We start from the raw sequence: 21420 nt of genomic DNA, 5'->3' as shown, positions 1-21420 counted from the left end.
CATAGAATTCTGAGTATTCTCACTCACCCCTCTTAAGTCCATTCCACTTTGTATGCAATAATTAAATACACAAATAGCCCAGAAATAGGAAGGATGGTCTAACATGACAGAAGAAAGCTGAAAAGAAGTAGTGTGACCAATGTATTTAGAAAGAAAAACCAAACTCACCAAGGGGGAAAAAATAAAAAATAAAAAAGTAAATCACATACTCTGGAAACAGTTTTGTCCTGACAAATATGACATTTCTTTTTCGTTATATTAACCTGTAGTTCACTTACCAACCTGCTCACACTCTATGGCATTTCTGTAGTGATGAAAGTACAAGGCCTCACTGGACTTTCTTAAATTCACATTATAGCACCCATAAGAGGACAGATATTTCATATTTGCCTACATATTTAAAGCATTCAAAAGCTAGGGTATCTCTTCACCAACCAACTCAAAGCAGAAAATACCTTCTTAGAGGCAGGGCCCTAAGCAGACTAACAGGATCTATTCTTCTGCCTAACCCTTCTCTACAACCTTTTTCTCCTCTACTGTTAAAGCTTTAGCTGCCTGTGTCCATGATATGCTTTGATATCACACAGCTGTGGTAACCTGAATCAGACTTCTGCAAAAAGAGCTAAACTGTGAGAAATTGCTGTGAGGAGCCTGATCTCGGGCCTCCACCCCTTCACCCTCCACCCCTAGGCTTAGGAGCTGCATTGAAGCTCAGGCCCGTGCTCTTGGTGACTGCCTGGCTCATGCTCTAAGTACGCCTGGCCTGGCCAATGCCACTTCCCAGCTTGACCACAGTCCTGCCTGGTCTCTACAGAGTTGTCTAGTAGTCGCAGGACTGCTGGCCAAACCTGGTTACCATCACCAGACAACCTATTCTTGGTTTGGTACTTGTCAAGGAGGCCGCTGCCTTGCCATCACCCTTGGCTTCCAGCTGACCTGGCTGCTGCTGCCTGACCTGGAGCATAACAGCTGCTGCCTAGCTTTTCATCCCTAGCAAGACAGGAGCTGACAGGGGAACTCAATTACCATTAGCAGTTTTAAAGATACTGTTTAGTGTCATTCCTGTATGAATCACTTTCCAGCAAAATTGCTGTAATATTTTTTAGAATCTCATTGCACTAAAAATATGGGATTGTTGGCAGTTTCCCTCACACTGGGATGTAGCTCTTTAAAATAGTCTACAACGTTTAAAAGCTAATGAGCGTGTACTTTTGTAGAATGGAAATCAATTTTCAAGCCTGCCTCTCAACTGTATTCTGCATTAGTCCCTAGGATGTATCATTCCAAATGTGTCAAGTTAAAAATGGATGTTTCATCCTTAAAATACATTTGGCAGTCCCAATAAGAATAGCTTCCTTTCTTTTAAAATATATTTAAATATAATCGGTATGCAGATTTTGCATTGATATAGACCTGGATTTCACAATGTGAATCATGAAAGAAAATATTTTGCCTTATCTTGAGAAAAATTGTTAATTGACATCCTTTTTCCACCTATTTTCCAGCTACTATCTTTGATCTAACAAGAAGCAAGAGCCAGAGCTCACAAATAAATTGTGTCCCCAGCTGAGACCCTAGCACTCTTTACATTCAACAGGTCCAGAGTTCACTGGCTATTGCAGTTTACTTACGATGTCTCTGACTAGAGGAATTAAGACAGTTTTTCCTGGCACAAATAATTGGCACTGGCAGTATTGCAAAGACTCTCTCTCTCTCTCTCGGACACAAGAAAAAGAAGTCATGATAAATTTGCAAGGAGGTGGCAATTATCAGCGTAACCACGAAAAATCTTTTCCCTAATAAAAAGAGTTAGAGAAATATTTATTTTAAACATATGTATACGCACCTATATATGTAAAGAATAGTTGGAAAAAATACACCTGAGAAACAGCTCTTTCTAATCTTGACATGTCTTATAGAGATGAACACATAAAGCACTCTGTATAGTTCTCAGTTATTCAGCCCCCTGTATAAGCAATATTCTGCTTCCATTGTTAACAGAAATCCACAGAAAACATCTCAGTAAAGTATTTCTGTTATAGAAACAAACAATTTAAACCAATCTTTGCTGCGTGAATGCAAAGACACGATACCTTGTGATTTATTAAAAGACAAGCCTCCTCCCAGTCCACTAGGGTGAGCTATCACGCAGCAAATAGAGCAGAAGTCATTGCCGCTCCGGGTACTTCCCGAGGTGCTCAGAGACTTTTGGTCATTCTCTCCCTTATTTCAGGTAGGAAAAAAGAAATATTATTTAAACATTAATGCCTTCTATTCAAAGCTGCTTCTCTCTTCCTAGTTCAGCTCTTGAGAAAGCACAAGCACCAGCCTGCAGAAGCCGTGTTTCCCAAGGACGTGCTCAGCTCTAGATGGTAACCAGACCTTTGCGGATAGGGGCTGTACACTGAAAACTTTTAACATTCACTGAGTGATAAGAAAGTTGGCTAAGCTTGTGTGAACAAGCTGTAGGCTATATTGACACATCTATGTGACACTATGCAAATAATAATGCTACCAAGGAGATCCTCAGCTGCTGTGAGCTAATATAGTTACACCAACTTCAGTCTAGCCATGCTGACTTATACCAGCTGAAGGTTTGACACCTCCTTATAAATAGTGTTTCCGTTGTTGGAGGACTGCAGTTGCTGTTCTGAGCGGAAGAACCGGAAGTGATACTATTTATACCATGCATGCTTCAAGCCAAATTCTCTGCAGGTGTAGACAAACTCCATTCAAGCTAAGGGAGATGTGCCCTGTTCCATCAACAGAGAATTTGACCATTTTATCTTTTCTCTCCTTTTCTAAACTAAAGCCTCAATCCAGCATAGCATGTAAGCATGCGCTTAACTTCAAAGATATGAATGGGCTCGTTGATTTTTAATTTAAGCGCATGCCCTGCTGGAGTTGACCCCCTAAATATATTAGTACAATCCAAGGCTGAAGCTGTTGTGGAAGGAGGGCGCTTGCAGCAAATGCTACAGCTTGCGTGCTTGTTGGGACTGATGGCTTCAAGTTCTGACCTTATCTGTAGAGAAAAGTAATACAGATCGGAATAATGCTTCTCTCTTGAGAAAAGTAATACTCTTTGTCATGCATTTTTTTTATTCTTAGCTACAGCAATATGATTATGAGCATATTACTGCAGGTGCAGATGGTCAGTAATACTGAAACTTACAGAGTTTTTAGCACTTAAAGAATGAGGAAGGTTTGCAGAATGATCAAAACATGGTCATTTTATCTGTACAACGCATCTGTACAGTGTTCTAGTTATAATTCTTCACCTTGACAGATTTTGAAAGCCTTCTGTGCTAGGTTCTTTAAAACCCATTCCTTTCTGTCAGTTCATCTATTACAAGAATACACAGTAGGAAACCTCAAGGGAATACCTTGAAGACTTCAGCAATAATTAAAAAAAAAAAGAGAGAGAGAGAGAGAGAGAGGTTACTGAATTAGCACTGACAGGGCCAGCTGCAATGTGATCATCAGTTTCAGGAGGAATGGAATAGAGCAGACTACAAGCTAAATAATAAATGAAGAACAAACACTTTCTACTGAACTTAGAGCAAAACAGAAATAAAAATTAAAAATTATGAAAGTAAGACACTGATTTTTAAGGCAGTATTTAACATTTTTACATAGGTTAATACTAAAAAATACAATAGAGTGGCAAAAGATGCCTTGGAAGATTTTTTCCTAATGCTATTTTGATGGTGTTGTGGACAACGGTCTTAATGTTAAAAGAAACGTTTACCCCAAAAGTGCTTGCTAAAGGAACAGGCTTGCACCCAGTCCTCCACACCAACTTTGATCACATGAGTAACCTGCCTAACATCAGTGAATCTTTCATCAGACTCACGGGACATACATATTTTTATGAGTGCAATGTTTCCTGCGCGTAGTGTCTGAAAAGTATTTCAGACCGAGCTCCTACAAGGTGTTTTGGATCTTCTGGAAATTCCTGAAGCTTAAATCCACTGAAAGGTTTAACAACCATCTAGTCCCCACTTCAGACATACGGGTCCAAAATTGCTGTCTCCAGAATGCTGTCCCAGCAGTTGCCTAGCCTTTAAATCACAGAAGCTCTGTCAGCACCTCATTTTTTTAATTTTAAAGTTCCCTAAGCACTGAAAGTCTCCTTTCTGGTACTGTGAACACTCATGAACAAACACGAAACGTGACACAATAAGTAGTGTGTCAAATAATGGAGAAACTAGCTCGTTCCTGACCGTCACAAAAAACAAACAAACAAACAAACAAACAAACAAACAAACTCTTTCTATCTTTCATGCCTAAGAGATTTCAGTCCAGAAAGCAAGCTAAGAGCTTATCTGGCAGACCAGGTTTCCAAAAAGGTGGAGACTGCTCCCCTCCCTCAAAAAACAGCTGGTATTCATAGCATTTACCTTGTCTTTATCCAGTGACTCAGTGATTATAATGTTAATCCAAGATAAGAGAAACTTGAGTTCAATTCATTCTCTGCTTGACCTTCATATCCCTCGCCATCTTGAATGGCGACCTAAAAATGGTGGGGACAAGGAAGAAAAGGTTGAAAAAATATCTGTAACTTTCAACATGTTTCATTGCAGTTGTTCCATTTTTTGTGAGGCAGAGTGAAAGATTAATTTGACTGAACATTATGGTGCCCAAGGCTCCTTGTGGATCTGGTTCTGACTGTATTCTACAACCACTGAATGCAGGCCCTCAGGTATTCAAGTTACTCAAGTTAATGCAGCTTGTATATAACATATGTATTACCCTAATAATGGCCACATTGGATCAGTCTAGTACCTTGTCTCCAACAGCAGCCAACTGTGGATACCCTGGCAAGAACGTAAGGACAAGAGGAGCACAAATCAATAAAAGCCCAAATAATTCCTGTTTGCGTTATTCAGCTCACTAGTCCTCTGCTGACTTAATTGGCTTTTTCATAAGCAAATAAGGGATTTGACCCAAAGTTACTACTAAGACTTAAATTTTTTTTTTAAATAAACCAAAACCAGTTTCTCAAGTCTTTAGATAAAATAAATGACGCTATGTCAAATTAGGACTTTTCAGGATCTAGTCCCTAAGTGTACCAAAGCTCTGTTATATACTTGGTTATTTTTCTCCTCATTGTTCCTCCAGAGACTAGAACTAAAATAGGCAAAGTAAGAGGAGTGATGTTGTTGCAACAATTAAAAAGCAACATTCCAATTTAGTGTCATCAGTAAGAAAAATCTGTGTATCCACAAGCAAGTTTTGCTGGTTGCAGACTACTTGGTCATGCTCAGGAGTTACCTAAATATTCCATACGATACCTAATGAAATGTTACATTACAGACACTGTATTGCAATTACTACAGTTGCTCCAATGTCATATGATAAAACAGAAACGCCTGGTTGCTTCTGCCTAAAGGATCCCACCCAGTTGGCCATCAGAGGTGAATTCCCAATACCTCAGTCTCCAGATAGTCACAAGATAAACTTACCTTTTCCTTCAATCTTTAATCTAAAATCAATACAATAAGGAATCCACCTTAGCAGCAAATAACTATTTCTGTGCATGTGGTATTTTCATAGTATCTCTTATCTTGTAGTCCTGTTGTAACTCATAATATCCTTCCTTCCACTCTGCATCTGACTGCACCGTATGTGAAGGCATCTATCATATCTATAGCCTATTTTAGCAGAGGTCAAAAAGTCCAGGAGGGAACTAGCACATGGGGAGCTGAAAAGAGAGCTCATGCCTAACTGGGTCCAGGATTCCTACCCCGTGCTGCAGCCAAGCAAGCAGCTCTTTGAATAGCAAGCCACTGCCATCGTCCACTGCCAGAGCTCAGGGAAAACATTGCTTCTCTCACAACTGTTGCTGTTGCCTTTGATAGGGTCATGAACACATACAGCAAAAGTTTTACCAGGACAACCGTTCTCCTTTCTCTTAGCTGTTACAGTTCACCTCCAGGGTAAGGAAGATAGCAAGCTGAACGCATCTGGAGGTTGATTGCTACAGCCCACAGACTGTGTTCCCCCCTATCAAAATGGTATTTCATACCACTCTCTAATGCTTATTATTCTCTGAAAAGAGTTTTTACAGATTTGCTAACATCCTCACATCAACAAGTGATAGATCTGACATGGGATGTCCAGATCTTCCGTGCTACTGATACACTCTGGGAAGAGTCAGACTCAGTGTTATAGCAAGAGCAGCTCTATGGATCTTCAGCGGCTATCTGGCTGAGCTGCACAGATATACAGCTGCGCAAACTGCCAAATTTCAGAAACCCAGGAAAACCAGGTCAAAAGCAGGAGGTGAGACTACTGTAACTAATAGAAATCTACTAAACAGCCACATCAGGGAAGCTGACAGGCCTGCATTTATAGTGAAAAAAGTGAAGAGGTTGTCTTCTATCTGAACATCAAGGTCGGACACAAACACTCTGTGCTTACTGTTTTCTTTCACATATGCATAATTCAAAGAACCACAAGCTCTAAATTCCACTTCACCTACCTTTTTCATACCGCACTCATGTGAGTTCTGAATACAGAAAATATACCTATACCTAATAGGTTACATAAATTATGACTGGGAAAAAAAGCTCTAATATTAATAAAACTATCTGTGTGATTGTTTCTTTGGGAAGAACAAAAGATTTAAAAAACAGGCTTTAAAGAATCTGTGTGTTACGTTTGTACATAAAGCCGTAGACTATTTGAGTAGCCTTTCACAGTACCGGAAGGAAAGCAGCACAGGAATCCTTTCAGTTAGAATATTAAGAATCCTCTTTCGTGCAGATTAATAGTTCTGAGACTAAATAAGTGGGTAGTGGGTGGAAAATGTATTTCTACTAATTGAAAGAAGACTGAAGTCAAAACATGTTATTTTGTTCAATAGTTGTTCTTGATAAAAAGAAAGCAGGTAAGAATAATCATAGCATAACCATTTAGAAAGGCACCATTATTTACAAACAACAGTATTTTAATCTTGCTTGTTTGTAGTTACTGTTAATATTTTCTAAGATTCGGATAACTGCCTTGAAAAGCCACCTAATAGCAGCACTTTTTGTTTTATATACTCAAATACTCAGTCCCAAATATTGTCAAGCATCTTTAAGAAGCAGATATCTCTCCAGTTTGTTTGTATTTACAGTATTTAGCCCCTGAAGCAGAGGCTGCAGAAGGGAAGGAATGCTAACTCTTGATTTATTGTTTCAGTAAGGATACAAATGAAGCTCAAATTACAGAGAATTCAAATAAGTAATTCTTAGTATTTACAGTGCATGATAATGCAAGAAAGCCAAGGCTTAATCTGGTGGTACAAATTTCAGGCTGCATTAGTTATTCTAAAATAAAATCACTCATTTTTCTTTATCAAAACCAGTATGACAGTACAGGCCTTACTAGCAGTGACACAAACTTGAGCATTTTTATTGTCCATGAATAAAAATGGAACTTGCATTAGTTACAAATTTCAATTTGCCTGTGTGTTAAAAGAGGAAATATTCTGCCAAAGCAAACTCATTGTTCAGTTTTATGGTTTCTTTACATTTACACTCGTGTACAACGTCTTTGCTCTCTGTAAGTTACGTTCCAGGATTCCAGAAGTGGTGGCTCGACCCACCACCAGCAAAAGGAGAATATCGCTTTCTCCTAGTGATTCCTGCTCTTTACCTTGCTCCAGTCTGGGGCACATCAGACCCAATATAAGCTGATTTAACTAGAGGGTATTTTGCTGGCCCAGAGGGTTAAATCAGCTCAGGAAAGAGTCTGACACATGCCACAGCCAGTGCAATGAAAGAAGGACTGTCTCTATTTATTACAGATGGAGCCAAGGGAGATTAGCTGGCTAATTTAGCCGGTTAAGTCAAATACCTAAAGTTGGATCGTGTGAACACCTCTCAATTTATCTCTACAGCTATTTCTGGCAAGCTAATACTTCTTGTTAGCTACAACTCCTAGTTGGAATCATGTGGCACGCTTCAGTTAGCAGACCAGACTTCCCCAAGGACAGGTGGATGAGCTGATAATGGTGTATTCTGAGCGTTGGAGAAAGACTTGCTCTGCTATTTGCGTGGAAAAAAAAATGCTGCCTGTACTCTGTTTCTTTTATCACCAAATGCCCCAGCATTTTTAGTTATAAGAGAAAATATAGCACTTAAGTATACTCTTTAAGTTATTATGCACACAATCGTCAAAAGTATATTTGACGGCTTTAAAGTATTCCTTAATGTAGCTAAGTTCCTCCACTAAAGAACTATTACTTCTTAAGAGTTATACCCTTACTTTGGTGTTAAATCCTGAAAAGTGATGTCCAGACTTATTTTGAATGGCGCTAGTGGTCAGTACAACTAAGATTTAAAAATCTCCCCGAAGAGTGACAAAAAGAGAAGAAAAGCCATCCAGCTTTGCATTAAAACTCCAGTAACAGCAGTATTCGATAGTTCAAGTTAAGAAAGAACTTTTAATGTCATAATATAGTTTAAAATTAGGTAGAAGAAACAATTTTAGCAGTTCAGTATGCAGTCAAAGAAGATACTTTCTTCAATTGTCAGACTGTGCAAAGAAATCAAATTGTCTTTGTGAGAGCGCAAGTACTCAGCCTCCTCATTCTTAGGTATCACTTTTGTCCTGGGTAATCCAACCAGGCTTTAATGAAAGCAAACAGTATAACGTACATAAAGCAATCAGTGCAGCTAAGTACATCACACTTCTTACTAGTTTCTGACCTCTAAATGCAAAGGACAAAACATAGGTTTATTAGGTTTCCTATCTCCTTCAAAAACATCATTCTAACTTGCATAATCGTGAGAGTAAGGAAACCAACCAAATTTGGATTCCACCAAACTTTATCTAAAATCTCTGTTGGTTTAGCAATGTCAATAACAGACAATGCGGGTGTGCATTCATGCTATTGCAGCTGCCAAAGTTCAAAAAGTTTGCAATGAAGTATTACATTTTCTCATTGCCAGGAAAGTAACCGCTAAAACAAAACTGCCATAAAATTTGGCAATGCAAAAATTCTTCAAGTTGGAAATCAGTTTACTCTGTGAATCTCTAACTCGTATTCACACTTGTAGAGTAACATATTTCACTCTAGGAATCATAGAGATATAATTAGGAAACCCAGTCCTGGAAATGTTTGTAGCTGACTTTTCGGAAAGACAAACTTTCTCCATTTAGATTTTAGAGTGACCAAGTTATATTTGCAGACTTGAAGACTGGAGAATATTTTCAATCAGGTAAGACCGGTCCTTGTAAAATAATTCTCCAAGTTCACATTGGTCTCCATAAAAAACCTGACAGGCTGTCTTTTACTCACAATCCTGACCCTGAGCTCTCTTATACTTAATTTATCGTAGTCTTTCTCACATACTTTTTGGAAAAGTAAATTTCCCTCTTATTTCTCTTATAATATTTGATCAGTGGAGCAGCAGCCTCTGAAGTAAAACTAATGTAACCGCAGATCATAGAAGAAAGCTTCATGGATTATTTTTAAATAGCTTTTTAAATGATTACTCTTGAACTAGAATCTTGGCCGCATTAAGAAGAACCCAAGGATAACCATTACTCACTGTAATACAGAGGCTCCTTTCTAAGGCTATAAACTTTAATCATCGGTAAAGGCACTGCACTGAGTTTTGAAGCCGGAAAACTAACTGGCCCGCTGTATAACTAAAGATGATGAGCTTAATTTTTCCGAAAGAAAATTTTAGCAACGTGCGGATAGACTAACTTGAACGCTTGTCAAGTTATTCAATACACTGGCCTTACCTTTTATACTGAACATCTCAGATCAATAGTTTTCAAACACATTCCTCTGCAGGTACAGAGTTCATTACATCATTGGTGGCCAGGTATTTTTTTTTTTTTTTAATCTTCTTGGCAAGCTAATGTTGAACACGACAAAACGGGTGCCCGGCACGCGAAAGCTAGGGCAGGCTTGCACAGGAAAGCAAGGGGGAACTTGTACGGGCGCTTCAGGCAGCGGACCAACCTACAAAACGTAGTCGGTTACATGTGATCACTTGTGAACCCTCATTGCTTAAGAACGTCCAATTTTTCAACGGCAGTACGCTTCCGGCTTTGCACGCAGTGTTTGTTCTTCCTTTTAAAAATTCGTATGCCTGAAAAATATTCATAGTCTCCCACCTCCTCCCAGCCTTGACCCGACGGCGCAGGCAACGCGGACCTCTCCCCTGTCAGGCCCAGCCCTCACACGCTGCTCTTAGACCAGTCGGCCTCCGGTGGGGGAGGGGCGGGGCGGGGGGCGGGGCGGTAACGGCCCTTCCCCTCCGCCGCGCCCCACCCGCGGCGGCAGGGGGTGCCGCCCCGCCCCCGCGCACTACCACTCCCGGCATGCCCCGCGGCTCGCCCCGCCCAGCATCCCGCCGGCCTTTGCGGGCGGCGGGAGCAGGCCCCAGGAGCCGGTGCCCCAGCCGCCGCTGAGGGGTGGGGACGCCCCGCCTCTGCCGGGCACGGCGGGTCACAGCCGGCGCTGTTGCCGCTTCTCTGCCGCACGGTTTAACGTCGCTCTCCGCGTGCTCCCCTGTCCCCCCCCACCCGCCCGCCTGCCGCCTCGGTACCTCGGGGTGCGGCGGGCCGCAACGACCGGAAGCGCTCGTTGCCATAGCGACTGTCTCTACGGTAAACATTCCGGGTGCCCCCGGAAGCGGTTGGCGTCGCTCTGCCCATGTGGAGATTTTTCTTCTCGCTCCTCAAGTGCGGCCGCGCTCGCTGCGAGCCACGTGGCCTCGGTGTTAAACATTTATGGCTTCTTCATTAAAAAATTATGCTGGAAGGCCATGCGGCCTAGACCCGTCCGTGGACATGATTGGCCAAACGCACCTCCCCCCCAGCCAATCGGGGCCGGCCACGCTCTGCCCGCAGGAAACCGCACATGGAAAGCCGCGATTGGCGGCGCTGGCGCCGGGCCCCACCTTCCCAGCCTGACCATTGGCTGCGTGTTTGGCGTGGTACGCTCTGATTGGCCAGTCCGGGAGAGCCTTTCCCCCCACCCCTGGGCGCCCCGCATTGATAAGGCGAAGGGGGAGGGCCGCGGCCGTCCCAGCGGTTCAGCGGCGCGGGGTGGCGGCGTCTGCGTGCGGTGGCGGCGGGCTCGTGAGCGCGAGTCAGGTGTCGCCCGGGGCTGTGCTCTTCTGCGGCCGCAAACCCGCGTCGCCATGAAGCCGGTGTGGGGGCTCGCTCTCGCGTGCACTCTGCTCCTGGCTGGTGAGTCCCGTGGCTGCTTCCTCGCCTATCGCCTTCTAGAAGCTTCTGCCGAGCGGCGGTTATGGGGGGGGGGGGAAGTCTCCCCCGGTGGCAGCTCCCGCTCCCCTTTCCTTGCTAGGGGAGAAGGAGTGGGCGGAGGCCGACGGGGACCCGGGTGGGGCCGTTGGAGCCCTGTCGGCGTAGAGGGTCCCTTTGCTTCAGCGGTCGCTGTCCCAGCGCCTTCCCCCGCAGGTGTAACAGAGGGGAGGGCGAAGTCGTGCTTGTTCTTGTGTCCTGCTCTCTCCTGAGCTGCTGTTGGCCTCCCCTAGGGAAGGAGGTGGTTGGGGGCAGGGGAAGGTACGCGCGGGACTGCTCATGCGCTGTTGGGGGGGGGGGGTCCAATCCCTTTCCTCCCTTTCTGATGCCCCTGAGTGGGGTAAGCTTCCCCCAGGGATGGGTGGAAGAATGGACAGACCTGAGTCTGAAAATTTTTGTGACTGGTGAAGAAGAGTTCTCTAGTGGTGTGGAATGGGATTCTGGTCCATCTTGTTGGAATTCTTGCTTTTCCAGTGTCAGTTAGAGCTGATGAAGTGGATGTGGATGGGACCGTAGAAGATGACTTGGGTAAAAGCAGAGAAGGATCTCGAACAGACGATGAAGTTGTTCAGAGGTTGGTAGCTGGAAGCGTGGATTAGTTACTTCTGAACTGTTAAGGCTATTCTAATTATTTTAAGGGTCAGTTTTTATACCACTAATGCCCAAAGTATAAAAGGTGGTTTTGGGGCGGGGGGGGGAGATAACCCTTCAAAGATATGGTTTCATTAAGCTGGAGAAATTTAGTCAGGTAGAGGAACAGTAGAGTAATATCTATTTCTGAAACTGCTCCTCTCTTATGAGTAGAGAAGAGTCTGAGGTAACTGTGTTCAGAAATACTTTGTGTAATAGCAGTAGTGGCATAAGAGCAGGTCAACAGGGGTTTTTTCTTGCATGTAACTGCACGTGGTAAACAATATGAGTTCCATGCCTACCGATGGCATAGGTTTGTTTGTTTTTTTTAACTGTGAAACACTTAATCTTCTGTAAAGTGTACTGTGTGCTGAGAGTTACAGTGATTGTAAAATGCCTGTATTCTTCCTTGTGTTTTTTATAAAAGAAAGTCTGATTTGCGAGCAGGATTTTTCACTTGAGTCTTAACTTGGGTTGGGGTTAAGCAGTAGAGGATGGCTACTGTTGCACGTATCTGATGTGGGCATTTAACTTTATGCCAGCTGTTTTGGTAATTCAGGGTCTCATTGGTGATGTGACATTGAAGTCTGTTGCTAGACTGGAAAAAGAGTGGTACTGTATATGAACAAGTTTTCCATTGTTTTCACAGAGAGGAAGAAGCTATCCAGCTAGATGGCCTGAACGCATCCCAGATAAAAGAAATCAGAGAAAAATCTGAGAAGTTTGCATTTCAAGCAGAAGTTAACAGAATGATGAAACTTATTATCAATTCTTTATATAAAAACAAGGAGGTTAGTGCTTTTGTCAGGAGAACATCCTAGGACCATTTGTGTGTGTGTGTGTGTGTTTTTGAGTCCTTGACTACTGATTTCTATTTCAGATTTTCCTGAGGGAACTTATTTCAAATGCTTCTGATGCTTTAGACAAGATAAGGTTAATATCCTTAACTGATGAGAATGCTCTTGCTGGTAATGAGGAACTTACTGTCAAAATCAAGGTAAGAAGCATGAGATAACCGTTTTATCTGATCCACTGAGGGGCAGTAGAAGGAATAAAAGGAGGTAGTACCTCATTAAATTATAAGTTTATTGCTTAATACTGATGCAAACACAAACTATGAGCGCTACATCCAGGACACTTGCAGTTTGCTTCACCAAAGATTGCTGCTTTTTTTAGTCTACTGAAAATATGTCTCTGATTTCATAAAAAGTAGTTGAAGTACTGAAGTACCTCAAAGGCAGGTTTTCCTTACTCCTCTACTTACTGTCAGTTCAATTTATCACAGCCAGGCAAGTTTAACTTGAATGATTAGCTGCTAGTCTCCTTATCACTCTTTCACAGTGGTGTATTGCGCCTAAAGGTGTGCAAAGGGACGTCCAATAGAATCTTTTCTCTCTTTTCAGTGTGACAAAGAGAAGAACATGCTTCATGTTACGGATACGGGTATTGGCATGACAAAAGAGGAACTGATTAAAAACTTGGGTACCATTGCAAAGTCTGGTACAAGTGAATTCTTAAACAAGATGACTGAAATGCAGGATGATAGCCAGTCAACATCTGAGTTAATCGGCCAGTTTGGTGTTGGCTTTTATTCTGCTTTCTTAGTAGCAGACAGAGTTATTGTCACATCAAAACACAATAATGATACGCAACATATTTGGGAGTCAGACTCAAATGAGTTCTCTGTGATTGATGACCCAAGGGGAAACACTTTAGGACGTGGCACAACTATAAGGTAAGTGTTAAGTCTGTTTTCTTAGATTTAAAAAATAGTTGTGTATATATAGAGAGATATGTAGCCTTGTTGGAATACTTACGTCACTTCAGCATTGTCAGTACGTAGACTATCTGATTCCTGTAATAAAACTGTTTCCAGACTCACGCAAGCATCCTAACCTAGTGATTGCGTGTAAAATAGACGTACAGTGTTAGTGCAGTTAGTTCGTCTAATAAAATGTCAGGTTAAGAAAACTACAAGCATCTTGACAAGTAACTGGTGGCAAGTAATTCCAGGTGCTTCCAGCAGCCTGTAAACTCACGTAGTTTTCAACACAATTGTGGTCAAATGAGACTGATACAGGGGATGTAGAGATTCACATTGGATACAGATTGCTGCTTACAGTCTACTGATGGGACTACTCTGATACAAATGCGAAATTAGGAGTAGCTTGAGAGCCCCCTCTTCATCACTTTGAGCATATGAATTTACTTGATCTAGGCTTTACCTCTTAGGAAAACTGCTTCCTGAAGGCCTTCAGTAGAAATAAATAAATAAATGCTCTGTGTTGTAGTTTCAAATGAAATCAGTGAGGACATCAATAGCCTGATCATTATAAACAATGTGATTTGGAATTTTTGCAGTCAGACTTTTGACCTTTGTACGGTGCTCCAATTGTTAAGAATGTTTGTTGCGAAAGGATTGTGTTTTTGAGGAGGTGTGTGGGAGTTTTACTGCTTCAGCTGTGCCTACCTAGATAAGTTTGAATTGGTGTAGTAGCAACAGTGGGAAGGTAGTCTGTTTCTGTAGAAGTATTTTAATACTGCTCAGGCACTTAGAATGGAAATCTTTTTTTCTTTAGCCTTGTCCTGAAGGAGGAAGCATCAGATTACCTTGAGCTGGATACTGTTAAAAATCTAGTCAAGAAATATTCACAGTTCATCAACTTCCCCATATATGTGTGGAGCAGCAAGGTCAGTATCTTCAACTGAGTTAAACGGTATGAGTTTTGGTTTTTTGAAAATAATTTGACCATAAGGTAATCATTTCATGACTATAATTTTAGGAAGAACGAGTGCATGTTGAAACTCTTCTGTAGCATTAGTAGTGCAGGATTTCTTACTTTTCTTAATGGATCCCAAAATGTGCTATCCAAAGCTTCTAAAATTCTTCTGTTCTTTACTTTTCTGACTCAAGTGGAGGGAGGATAAACCAGCTACTATTTAACTAGTTACTTACTCTCTGAAAGCTATTGTGTAGCTTAAGCTAGATTTTTTTTTTTTCCAAGGGATTTAATCTTGCTGTGCCTCCTTTCCAAAAATACTCTTTAGAAATCAAGACCTGTGCTAAGTACTAGGAAAAGAATCTTTCTTCCACTAGCTATGCAGTGGAGTCTTCTCTGATAGCTAGAAGCTTTGCTAAGCTGTTGAGCAGGGCCACAGTAGGAGTCCTTATAAAAGTAAGGCAATATTTTAGTTAACACCTGTTCTTGTGATACCTTTTGGTGTAGCACCGACTTTGAATCATCTCAGTCTGTGGTTGGCTTGTGTTTCCAATGCTGTTAAAGCTGAATTCTCTTAATATTTGACTACAGTGGCCTCCCAATGCATTGGAAGAAAGCAATGCATTCATGAAAATGCAACTAAAAACATAGCTGCCTACACAGAAATTCTTGCCATAGGCGAATCATACAAGTTAAACTGGTATTCTGAGGGATTAAGCTGTTTCAGAGAATACTAGAAGTTAGCTGGTAAGAAGCGAAACAGGCTGAGTCCCCTCTTTTAATTGTCTCTAGACAGAGACTGTTGAAGAACCCATTGAGGAGGAGGAAGCGAAGGAGAAAGAGGAAACAGATGATGATGATGAAGCTGCAGTTGAGGAGGAGGAAGAGGAGAAGAAACCAAAAACTAAAAAGGTAAGCTTTGTCAGACTTTGGAGGTCATGTAACTCACGACACCTACTTCAGTAGTTCTAGTAGGTAGTCTTTCAGAGATGCACTTCAACGTGCGTGCTTTCCAAAAACAGTCCTATTCAAGTGTGTGATTAGGTACGTTAGTAAAGAAAATGGTAAATAAGAGGAACTTCATTGAAATGAAGCGAATGACTGCCTTGGGAGGCAGTGTTCCTGGAACAATTATAAATATCTTTGAGTTTGCGCACGATGAGCTCGCTCTGAAGTGTTAATAAACCTTAGTTCAATCATGTTGAATAGTTTGAAGATAATCTTTGGGAAAGCTTTCTTCAGAATGGTGGTGGAACAGAAACCCTGATTACCAGTGAATGCAGTAAATGTATGTTGGCCATACTGTAGTGTAGACTTTTGCCATGTGCTTAGATTAAATGAGAATATGCAGGCCTCTGAATTTATTTCCCAAATTAGTAGTCTATACATACCTATGTATAATGTGGTGCTATTTTATGGCCTAGAGTTGTCTTCAGTGGAATTTCTTTGACTGACTGACTTGTAGTAAAGCATGAGTCTTTACTATATTACGCTGTTTATGTTCTTAGGTTGAAAAGACTGTTTGGGATTGGGAGCTTATGAATGACATAAAACCAATCTGGCAGAGACCATCTAAAGAGGTTGAAGATGATGAGTACAAAGCTTTTTACAAAACCTTTTCCAAGGTAATCTCCGAGCCTCAAGAGTTGTTCCAGAGCAGTAGCTTTACTAGAGTACCTTGTGTTGCGTAAATGAAGTGGCGACAGAGTGCTTATTTTTGGCTTTTTTATTACAAGATGGGCTTATTTTTGAAGAGTGAATTCGTTGGTGTCAGTATGCAGACCGAATTCCAGGCAGCAAGCCTGGAATCACAAGCTGTAGTCTTGTGTATTGGCAACCCCTCGGTTGTGGCTTTAGATGAAACTAGTAGGTCTCCAAGAAGACTACTTGTGTTTCAGCTGAATCTGGTACTTCTGTCTCCATAATAGATTCTAATGAAGCATGTTTAGAGGGTTTAATTCTTCCATATGTATGCTTAGATCTGGCAAATACGCTTTCATTCATAAATGGAATTTGCTTTTCCAGTATCTTTCCACTGTTGATTAAAAGAACTGTCTTCACAGGAACATGATGATCCTATGGCTTACATCCACTTCACTGCTGAAGGGGAAGTAACGTTCAAATCCATCTTGTTTGTTCCTAATTCTGCTCCGCGTGGCCTGTTCGATGAATATGGATCCAAAAAAAGTGATTTCATAAAGGTAAAACAAGCAAGTTTGTAGATTCCAGTTTAAAAATAATAAAACCTCCGTAACACCCTAACTACCGTTTTTCTTGTATTACAGCTGTATGTTCGAAGAGTATTCATCACTGATGACTTCCATGACATGATGCCCAAATATCTTAATTTTGTGAAGGGTGTTGTAAGTATTGCATTGTAATTGTATTAGATTTTAATTTTCAAAACTGCTAGTTATACTGAACAAGTTTCTTCTTACATTAGGTGGATTCCGATGATCTTCCTCTGAATGTATCTCGTGAAACACTTCAGCAGCATAAATTGTTAAAGGTAAGCCAGTTAGATTTTAAACTTTTCCATTTTAATAGGAGGGGACTGCTTCAAAATGAAAATACTTCAAGCTTGCTTAATTTAGCTTGAAAAAACTAGGAATGTGAAGTCGAAGTAGAGAAAATCTCAGCACTGCTGTTTTTAGATTACCTCTATTCCCCCCTAAAGCAATGGCATAAGTGTCTTGAATCCATGCTTTGCAGCGAGGCCAAATTAAGGGTTCTTCCATAAGTGAAAAAATACCCTGTCCCATGAGATGAGTGGGATTGTTGTGGCAATGGCTAACAGACCTAAGGTGGTAATTGGTGCTTTAGGTTATCAAGTGCTTACTGTTAAAACTTGATATTACTGCCTTTTTTTTAAAGGTGATCAGAAAGAAACTTGTTCGTAAAACTCTTGATATGATCAAGAAAATTGCAGAAGAAAAATACAATGACACGTTCTGGAAAGAATTTGGTACTAACGTAAAGCTTGGCGTGATTGAGGATCACTCCAATCGTACACGACTGGCTAAACTTCTTCGCTTCCAGTCCTCCCATCATGAAAGTAACCTTACAAGCCTTGACCAGTATGTGGAAAGAATGAAAGAGAAACAGGACAAGATATATTTTATGGCAGGCGCTAGCCGGAAGGAGGTATGTGAGCATGGAGTGAGGGGAGGAAAAGTAAGGTTTCTAATCAAAAGTACTGCTGCTATGAACTGTCTGTTCTTGCTGTAAATGCAGAGCCCCTGTGCTTATGTTACTACTGCAGTTCAGTCTTCTCATTCTGCTGTTTATCAAAATATCTGTACAGGTTTTGCTAGCTGCTGCCGCCAACGCAACTAAACTGTCTGTTCTGCCTCCTTAGGCTGAGTCCTCACCGTTTGTCGAACGTCTTCTGAAAAAGGGCTATGAAGTGATTTATCTAACTGAACCTGTAGATGAATACTGTATTCAAGCTCTGCCAGAGTTCGATGGCAAGAGGTTTCAGAACGTAGCTAAAGAAGGAGTTAAGTTTGATGAAAGTGAAAAATCGAAGGAGAGTCGAGAAGCTTTGGAAAAGGAATTTGAACCACTCTTAAACTGGATGAAAGACAAGGCCTTAAAGGACAAGGTACAAAACAGTAAGCTAGGTAACCCTTATTTGCATATGCTACTGTACTCCTTGCTACAACGCTTGCCTTGTTAATCCTTTGGACATCAAGGATATGATGATAGCTTCTCCTACCTTCCTTTTATGGAAGGCTATACCAAGTTGGGTAACATCCATGTTGATCTTGGGAAGATACTGAGCTAGACTGCTTATTGTTTTTTTTAAAAAAAAAAAAAGCTTTTGGACATCACTCAAGTGGCCAAGTGATACAATTTCAGAGTTGTTAGCTCTATTCCATAGTAAGAGCTTGATTCTCTGAACTAATATTAAGGCTTTTTTGTCTAGATTGAAAAAGCTGTGCTATCTCAACGTTTAACCCAGTCTCCATGTGCGCTTGTGGCTAGTCAGTATGGATGGTCTGGTAACATGGAAAGAATCATGAAGGCTCAAGCTTACCAAACTGGGAAGGATATCTCTACCAAGTAAGCTTTGTATTCGTATGGAGTAGCAGACGTGAAATGTAGTCGATGGCCCGGCTGGGCACACCAAGCTTCCATCTGATTCAGATAATCCTCTGTTTCTAAGGCCGTTTATAACTGAGTTGCTGTCTCACTCATTGTCTTACACTTACTGCTGTTTCAAAGTCTCATATGTAAAACTGGTGAGCAAAACTTCAATCCGCAGTGTTTCCCATCTGTCACTTGATAGGAGAACACAGGCTGGCTTAATCACTTGAAAGCTTTCACGGTTACCACTAGTGGTAAAGATGTGGTTTTAATTTAAAACAAAAAAAAAAGCTAGTTACTGTAACTATTCAGCATTGATGGGGTTTAAAGGTATAGTTGTCCTTTACTTTAAAGCTTAAATACTGATGCAACTTTCATTCTTTTCAGCTACTATGCTAGCCAAAAGAAGACATTTGAAATAAACCCTAGGCATCCACTCATAAAGGACATGCTGAGGCGAGTCAAGGTAAACAAATAGCTGTTGTAAAACATTGGCTGTTTGGCTACACATGAACTAGTTAACAATTTTTTTTCTTAATGCTTCCATGTTAGGAAAATGAAGATGACAAAACCGTTTCAGATCTTGCGGTGGTATTGTTTGAAACTGCAACTTTGAGATCAGGATATATGTTACCAGACACCAAGGAGTATGGAGATAGAATAGAAAGGATGCTTCGTTTAAGTTTAAACATCGACCTGGATGCAAAGGTTAGTGGCTTTCAGTTGGGAGGTGGTGTTTCTGTTTGAGTATTTTCCGCTTAAAATGGAGAAGCCATGGTAGATTTCTTTAAAAGGAGATTGAAATGCATCTAGTTTCCTGCATGTAGGTGGGCCATCAGGAGGCTAGCTCCAGCCCTTGGCTGGGGGAGTGATGGGTTTGTCCGTGAAGCTTCTGTCCTCTCTTCCTAATTTCTTTGAGACTACTTTTTCTTTTCTGTTTAAATGGTACCCATCCTTAACCAAATGGTGGTTATATGCAAGTAAATGAGGAGCCAAACAGACATGCATCTCAATCCTGCCTTGGATGGGATTAGTAAATGGGCACATGTTTTCTCAAAACGTTGTGCGAGAACTTGTTGGTATCTTAATGGAGGAGGCATGGTAGTGAGCATATCAATGGTAAAGAATAACTTGTCTTGCCCTTCAGAAAGCTTGGGGCAAATGATTTATCAAACTTCTTATGAAAGTATTGTTAGTTCCTAGCCTGTGCTAGTCAGGTCACAGCTAGCAAACGTTCTGAGGAAATAGAGCTCTTGAAGTCATAGCAAAGTACCTCTGACCTTTCTGCAGGTGGAGGAGGAGCCTGAAGAGCCTGAAGATGCAGCTGAGGAGGCAGAGCAAGATGAAGAAGAGGTGGATGCTGAAGAAAGTGAAACACAAAAGGTGAGGTCTTGATCTTGACTCCCATGCAGTTCTGGCTGCTGTGCTTCTTGACCACAAACCTATTCATCTTGCTTTGCATAACTCTAGTGTGAGGTTTTCTGAGCTTTGCCAAAAGCTGTGTGAAGCTGGAGGTATGCTTGCCTACTGGTACCTGTCAAATTCCCTTAAGTTTGAGGAAAAATAATTACTGTACCATAGCTGCTTTAGCTTTTTACCGTCACTGCTGAATTTAAAAAGTCATATTACCTGTATATAATAGAAGTTATGTTCTCCTTTGACTGTTGCATTAGCATGCTTACAGATGAAGGTTTCGCACATCTGGAAAGCAGACTTGCTTCCTCTTGTCAGTTAGAACAGGGCTATTAACAGTGCTAATACTGTGCCTGAAAGGTAGCTTACAAAGTCAAAGTAAGGGTGTGCTTTAATCCTTTTAAACTATTCAAGATGAAATGGCAAACTTGATCTACTAGCACTTGAACAGGTTGAAGTAAGGGTTTTTGGACTCTTGGCAAGGACTTAACATGCTGTCATCTGAACAGAAGTTTGAGTTCAATTCTGTGTTCAAAAGTGTTATTACTTCTGTTACATGATTTGAAATTGAAAGAGTGTAATAGTACTTATGAACTTGGTTCTTTTGGGACAGCTTTTATATTTGTTTAAAAAAAAATTCTGATTATTTCTTGTCTCCACAGGAATCCACAGATGTGAAAGATGAACTGTAAACTACACTCAACTGCCATCCTGTGTTGGGAGTTAGGGAATGTGAATTAGATTGTTCTGTTTTTTTTCACTGTAAAATGCTGAGGGATGGTATGGGGTTAAGGGCAAAGGAGGATTTTTTTTTTTAAGTTGACTTTTCTAAAACATTCCTCACGAATGTAAATTTGTACTATTTAACTGACTACTTGGTGTAAAATCTTGTCATGTACAAAATAAAATGTTCCCAAACACCACGTTAACACTCTAAATTTCGCATAGTAAGCTCATGCTGTGGACTACCACTAAGAAGAATTGATGGGATTGTCTTGGTTTGCTTGAGTGTTCAGGTCTCTGCACAACAGGAAGCTTGCTGTGGTGGTTCAGCAGTCATTTTTACCTTTCCACACTGGTGCCAATCACTTCCACTGTATGCCTAAGGTCAGGTGTTTAAACCTGCCATGCTGTTTAGATGGAATACCTGATATGAGTGAGCTGTGCTGTACTGAAACTTACCTGTGTGGAATGAGTATTCAGAAGTTGCGTAACTTTTGTCATATTGAGAAATATGAGATAAGGCATTTAAAAAATAGATGCTGTGTTAGAACTGAAGTCCTGCAGC

At 41.1% G+C, this 21420-nt stretch overlaps 2 protein-coding genes across 3 annotated transcripts in view; one reads left to right on the top strand and one right to left on the bottom strand.

Annotated features, from left to right (window-relative positions):
- NT5DC3 (5'-nucleotidase domain containing 3) overlaps nt 1–10692 on the bottom strand; it is a 46813-nt gene extending 36121 nt beyond the window's left edge. The window contains exons 1-2 of one of the 2 annotated variants that reach the window (XM_068944409.1): nt 10560–10692; nt 4404–4516 (exon numbers count right to left, since the gene is read on the bottom strand). The gene's annotated coding sequence lies outside the window, so the exon portion shown is untranslated. Of the gene's footprint in view, nt 1–4403; nt 4517–9747; nt 9889–10559 lie in introns of those variants that run through there. The other variant, XM_068944417.1, reaches the window with a different exon arrangement.
- Nucleotides 10665–21055, top strand: HSP90B1 (heat shock protein 90 beta family member 1). The gene is made up of 18 exons (XM_068944381.1): nt 10665–11205; nt 11755–11854; nt 12560–12701; nt 12791–12907; nt 13314–13645; nt 14490–14601; nt 15423–15542; nt 16139–16255; nt 16694–16831; nt 16916–16993; nt 17074–17139; nt 17505–17774; nt 17989–18234; nt 18559–18695; nt 19107–19185; nt 19272–19427; nt 20010–20102; nt 20795–21055. The coding sequence occupies exons 1-18, from the start codon at nt 10779–10781 to the stop codon at nt 20822–20824; spliced, it is 2760 nt and encodes a 919-aa protein (XP_068800482.1). The 5' UTR covers nt 10665–10778; the 3' UTR covers nt 20825–21055.
- Nucleotides 21056–21420: the final 365 nt, after the last annotated feature.

Source organism: Struthio camelus, chromosome 1 (genome assembly GCF_040807025.1).
Source record: "Struthio camelus isolate bStrCam1 chromosome 1, bStrCam1.hap1, whole genome shotgun sequence".
Taxonomy (NCBI): domain Eukaryota; kingdom Metazoa; phylum Chordata; class Aves; order Struthioniformes; family Struthionidae; genus Struthio; species Struthio camelus.
Note: the sequence above shows the minus strand (reverse complement) of the source record. Positions and strands in the feature narration are given on the sequence as shown.

Coding starts and splice junctions, on each gene's coding strand:
- HSP90B1 (XM_068944381.1), top strand. CDS start 10,779: ATGCGGCCTAGACCCGTCCGTGGACATGATTGGCCAAACGCACCTCCC. Junction 16,994..17,073: donor TTAATTTTGTGAAGGGTGTT/GTAAGTATTGCA, acceptor TTCTTACATTAG/GTGGATTCCGATGATCTTCC. Junction 18,696..19,106: donor GGGAAGGATATCTCTACCAA/GTAAGCTTTGTA, acceptor CATTCTTTTCAG/CTACTATGCTAGCCAAAAGA.